The sequence below is a fragment of the Columba livia genome, chromosome 2 (genome assembly GCF_036013475.1).
Source record: "Columba livia isolate bColLiv1 breed racing homer chromosome 2, bColLiv1.pat.W.v2, whole genome shotgun sequence".
Classification (NCBI taxonomy): domain Eukaryota; kingdom Metazoa; phylum Chordata; class Aves; order Columbiformes; family Columbidae; genus Columba; species Columba livia.
In genome coordinates this window covers 45394187-45399866 of record NC_088603.1, presented here as the reverse complement: position 1 = coordinate 45399866, position 5680 = coordinate 45394187, and the positions used below count along the sequence as shown (strand labels likewise).

Genomic DNA, 5680 nt, shown 5'->3' with positions numbered 1-5680 from the left:
GCCAAGTATACTTCTTATTTTTTATTATTTGCCCCATGCCTGTATTTTCACCCTGGCAGACAAGTTATGGCACCAGCGCAGCAGGAGCTCAGTGCAATGCTGACCTGCTCGACCCGTGGCTCTGCCGTCCTCTCCGCTGTTCTCGCACCGGACCGCTCTCCCAGGGGAGCTACAACCCAACCCGCCGCCGGGCCGGGGCACCCAGGCTGTCCTGACCCTCACGCCGAGCTCGGGGGAACCGCAGCTCCCCCATTCGGGACAGCGGAACGAGCCCGGGGAACCGAACCAGCCCGGCATCGCGCATGCGCGCGGACCGCGCTCCTCTTCCCAACACGCACGCGCCTGGAGAGGCACGCCCACCGCCACCACGCGGCTCCCTTGGCGCGCACGCGCTCTGGCCCCGAGCTGCCGCCGCTCGGGGGAGGGGTAAGCCGCGCAGGCGCACTCCGCCAGGCGGCGCGAGGGGCCCGCCCCTGCCCATGCGCAGTGGCGGCCCGGAGGCGGTTTCCGGCCGGCGGGGGAGCCGCCCCTCCCTTTCTGCTCGCGGGCGGCCATCATGGTAGGTGCGGGCGACTGGCCGGGGCTTCCGCGGCCTGGCGCCTCGGGGCCCTTCCCGCGTCCTGCTCGTCCCTTCCCGCGGCTGTGTGGCCGCGCCCGGAGCGGCCGTGGCGGCGGGGGGGAGCCGGGCGGCGTGGGGGGAGGCCACGGCCGTCTCGCCCGTGCCGGCCTGGGAGCGGGCCCCGCGTGGGGTCGGGCAGGGCCGTTGTCGGGGGACACTCGTGGAGTCGGCGGGACTGCTCCTGGCGCTTTGCGGCCTGCGGGGCTCAGCGTGGCTCCCCGGCGCCTCTTCCTCCGCCAGCCCGCGGCCTCCACGCGTGGCCCGGAACACGTAGCTGTGGGAGTTACCGTGGGCCCCTCGTTCAGGCGAGGGGACTTGGTGCAGGCGGGGAGATTGGGGACCTGCTCCAGGGGCTGTGAGAGCCTTGAGTCTAGCAGTGGCTTTGGGTGTGTCTTTGCCTAATCCCTGTCAATTCGTACTGCTCCCAGGTGTTCAAACGCTTCGTCGAGATTGGCAGAGTCGCCTTCATTTCCTTCGGGCCACACGCCGGCAAGCTGGTGGCCATCGTGGATGTTATTGACCAAAACAGGGTGAGTGAAGAGTGCTGTACCTTGGTGTTCTTTACATCTTAACAGAAACGTGCAGCAAGATGGAGCTTATCATTTTTTAGAGTAATTTTTCTGTGAATAGAATTTTCAAGGAAATAAGCAACTGACAAAATTGGTGAGATTTAACAGCTGTTGCATTCGAAAATTTCAGTAGCAAGCTTTTTTCACTAACAAGTGATACTGAAGAGAAGTATTAAATTAATGTATACTGTCATTAAGTTATAAAAGACGTACTTATCATTAACCAATTGAGATGATGCTTCCTGACCACCTGCAAAATGACAGGATATTTTTCAAGTTTTAGATCCTTCTGCATGACAAGAGACAGAAGATTGAGTAATACATGGTTTAGAAGCAGAATGCTGAATTTATGTTTAACTAGTAATTAATAGATGTAAGTAAGAAACTAAACGATTATAACTAACATAATAAATCATTTCTTAGTATAGATCTATGTCAAAATTTTCAAAAATCGTAATGCATATGTAATAATTACGTGAATATGAGCAACGCAAGAGCATCCAGTCTTTGGAGCGCTTATGGAGGATGATCCCCAGTGCTCCCCAGCGCTGACAAAATAAAGAATGCCGTTTAACAGTGTAATTGACTTTGCTGTTAAGTTTATTTATCTGTTTCATTACTTTCCTCTCTGCTATGTTTCCTAGAAGTGTACAAGCGATGTCAGTTGGAGTCTAAAACTTATGAATGGAATGGTACTAATGTATGTTCAAGGCAAATGTTTGGGCTAGGGACTCTGAGCTTAATGTTCTGGGAAAAAAAAAAAGTATGACATGTTAGCTCTTTGTGCTCTTTTAGAAGTAAAGTTAGTACTAAGTTTGAGGTTCTTTTCCAAAGACAAAGGTGGGCTTTTAAAATTCTTCCTGTAAAGCTTGGGTTGTGTGTGCAAGACTTAACAATCTTGGGTTTTGTCTGCATAACATTTAATTCAATTTTGGACCATTGTTGCCAAGATATTGTTCATACATTGTTAGAAAGCTGCTGTCTAAATGCAGTATGAAGGGAAAACTGCTACAGAACCCCCACATTTGTTGTCCTTTCTCAGGCACTAGTTGATGGCCCCTGCAGTGGTGTCAGAAGGCAGGCTATGCCCTTCAAGTGCATGCAGCTGACTGACTTTGTCCTCAAGTTCCCTCACAGGTGAGTTGTCAGCATTGTTTCTGACCTGTGTAAAAAAATGGGCTGTCACTTGATGCCTGAATTATGTGATCTGATGCTTGCTAACTCTAGAAAGTTCAGACAACATTAAATCAATGGGGTAATGTGCGGACAGTAAAAATTTGCAGACTGTTATAGATTAATACACTTACATTTTCATTTTCAATATTGCCTCATAACTGCTGTTCAGGAGCAAAGGAAATAGCACACTGGCCCAGGAAATTTGCAGATAATTGTGGGGGAAGCAGTTGCAGTAAATACTATGCAGCTTTGCTTTTGATACTACCTGGGTCACCTTCAGACATGAAATACATTCCCTGCCTGTAGAACTACATTGAAATTGTGGGAAGCGGAACTCATTCTGTTCTCTTTAAGTTACAATGTGAGTTTCTGTGATTTAGAAACAAAAATTGCTGCCTTTCTGATTCTGTGGCAGTGCTAGGAATAGTGCCAGCGGATGCTTTTTGGAGTCGCTCATCTGTTCAGTCCTAGCAAAGCATTTAGACAACAAAACGTTGATTAGGCCACAGAGATATATGTGGCATTGACTTAAAGTAAGTATCTGAAGTACTATAGAAGGGTGATTTTTCCTTCTATAAAATTTGATGGGCCAGCATCAAAGGGAACCAATTTTAATAAAGACTAGATGTAATTACGTGACTCTTCTAATGCAGTGCCCGTCAGAAGTTTGTGCGACGTGCCTGGGAGAAGGAAAATATAAATGAAAAATGGGCAGGAACAAGATGGGCGAAGAAGATCGAAGCCCGAGAAAAGGTACCATTTTTCACTGAATGAGTAATACCCATTCTTCTGCTTATTAAAATCAGGTGCAATCTAATAAACTAGGTATTTTCAATTGCAGGCTAAGATTAAAGATAGACAAGGCATAGATTTTTAAAAGTTGCTACATACCAGCTTTAACTTCTCGTATTTTAACAGTAAAGGTAGTTTTGTGAAGTCATTTCTACAACTGCCTTTTTTCCTGCACCATCACTTTCCAGCAGAGGCCTTACATAGTGAAGTACTTCCAGGTGTGTGGCTAAACCTGATTTGGAAGTGATCAGAGTTATTTGTGGAATGCTTTGAAACACCGAATTTTACTATTTGATTATGTATATATCAGAGCTTCATGAGTTATTCTTTTCAAACAGAAAGCCAAAATGACTGACTTTGATCGCTACAAGGTTATGAAAGCAAAGAAAATGGTAAGTGCTTGAGTGTCGCTTCTTTATGGGCTTAATGCTTATAGCTTTCACTTTAGAGCCACGTACTGATGTTAGTGGCCTTACTTTCATAGCTGGCTTCGGCGATAGAGTGACAGGAAGTATGTGAATGCCTTGAATTTTTCGTGCTGCTTTGGCTACCACTTTCTCTTCAGGAGTTGATCAAACTTCAGTGTACACAATCTGTGTGTCAGTCCTCCAAGTTGTATCTGGGAAAGGAATTACCTGCTGATGAAATCAGATATTTTTGGTTCTTTGATATATTGCGCCTTTTAATTAAAGTCATTACACATGAAATACTGGGGTGTCCAAGTTACCAGCCAGAATGATGTTGTCCACTTGGTAGATCAGAACAGTTCTGGGTGGAATTTGACATTTTAAATGTGATACGTGGTAAATATTTTGATTATATAATATAAATATAATTTGTTAGCAAAGGGTGATTATCAAAAAAGGTAGACTCTGAAACCTTAGAATTGAACTTAAGGCATAATATTTATGAGTTGCTGCTGTTTTCATTCCGATGAATAGTAAACATTTTTCATTTTTACAGAGAAACAGGATGATCAAGCATGAAATGAAGAAGCTCCAGAGGCTGGCTTCTAAAAAAGGCAAGAAGCCAGAGAAGTCCGAGAAGCCGGAGAAGCCAGCAAAGCCAGCAAAGGCACAGAAGCCAGAGAAGGTGCAGAAGGCACAGAAGGCGCAGAAATAAAATTAACTTCTAGTTATGTATGACACTGTGTCCATGTTCTGATTCTTTAAAATGAACATATGGTTAAACATCTGATTTAAATTGTAATCATAAGTTCACTTTTACATCTGACGATGAATTGTTGTCTGTCTCGTTTATTAATGGTCCTAGTGTTGCCCTGGAATGTGCAGAAATGTTTTTTTTGTCAAGTTCTGTGAAGCTGACCATAGAAATGATGCTCAGTGCTCCATACCCCAGTTACTTTAAGTAGGTCAGATCCTGACAGTTTTAGTCTGTTTAAATGGTTGGGAATGAACAAAATCACTTGAACAGTCTTGGATGCAAAAGATGAGAAATAATCAGTGACACCAGCTTTCCTGGATGAATTAAGGCATAAACTGAAAGTATGTGTTCTGGTTAGAATGTAAGTATGTCAGTGTTTGAAACACTGACAAGTTGCTGTTCAAATGCTTTAAATTACTCCATATTTTCTAAAAAACTCCCACTAGTCTTCAAGTAGTGACCTGGAGTGCGCCCGTACTTCTGATGTAAGTACAATAACAGTAATGAGTGATGTATTAACAAGGTGGAAGTTGGTGACTTGGGTTTAAACATGCTCACTTTCCAGGATGTTGAAAGTTAAGAGTTTATGTCAGGACCTGAGCCTAGTTACGGCTCCTTAAACTATGTAGCAAATAATTCTCACTCTTTAATCAAAGCTATTAAGTAAAAGGGGACATAACCTAAAAATGAATCCGTCTGAAACACTGAAGTGCTCAATTAAGTGATGTTTACAGATCCCTGAATGTCAGCAGCCATCTTTTCCTGTGTAGATGTTGGCAACACATATATTTACATTGAATGAAGAAATCGTGGAAGTCTGAGTTCTTCTGTAGTTGAAAAGCAAATTATTTTTACAGTCAAAACAGGAGGGAGAGCATATTTTAAAAAGTGAAGGTTGTAAGACCTTTAAATAAATTGTCAAATATAGACTGAAATAAATAGATAAGCACATGCTCTGACAAAGATGTGTTTTTAAGTAGTTACATGGCCAGCATTGAGTATTTCAGCCAGAACTGGGCATCTGCATGCTCAAAGCACTTTATACAGTTGTCTTGAGCTTTTTATATGCCTTTAGAAATTGAGTTCAAGCACACAGTTGATATAACAAGGAAAAAGCAGCAATTTTGCAAATCGGGATTAAAACTCATGCTCAAGCATCTGGAGGTCTTGATTTTAAAGTGATTAAATGCACCTACTCTGAAACTTGGAACTTGAAAGGTGTATCAACCTGGAGGTCCCTGAAGGTGAAAAAGTTGTTCTTAGTGGGTTTGGTTGGTTTGTTTGCTTGTTTTTTTGTATTACTGTTATGCTCAGTTACATAGAACTGGGGCAAAACTGGTAAAAGTGCCTATAGAGAGAA

The 5680-nt window shown here is 43.9% G+C and overlaps 1 protein-coding gene across 1 annotated transcript; it reads left to right on the top strand.

The window, feature by feature from the left end:
* Nucleotides 1-447: 447 nt before the first annotated feature.
* Nucleotides 448-4396, top strand: RPL14 (ribosomal protein L14). The gene is made up of 6 exons (XM_065051646.1): nucleotides 448-559; nucleotides 1048-1149; nucleotides 2231-2325; nucleotides 3018-3117; nucleotides 3495-3548; nucleotides 4120-4396. Exons 1-6 carry the CDS (start codon nucleotides 557-559, stop codon nucleotides 4276-4278), a joined length of 513 nt encoding a protein of 170 aa, XP_064907718.1. The 5' UTR covers nucleotides 448-556; the 3' UTR covers nucleotides 4279-4396.
* Nucleotides 4397-5680: the final 1284 nt, after the last annotated feature.

Bases quoted from the DNA above. Each gene is read 5' to 3' on its own strand.
- RPL14 (XM_065051646.1), top strand. The intron at 2,326-3,017 runs GTGAGTTGTCAG...CTTCTAATGCAG, and splicing joins GTCCTCAAGTTCCCTCACAG to TGCCCGTCAGAAGTTTGTGC. The intron at 3,549-4,119 runs GTAAGTGCTTGA...TCATTTTTACAG, and splicing joins TTATGAAAGCAAAGAAAATG to AGAAACAGGATGATCAAGCA.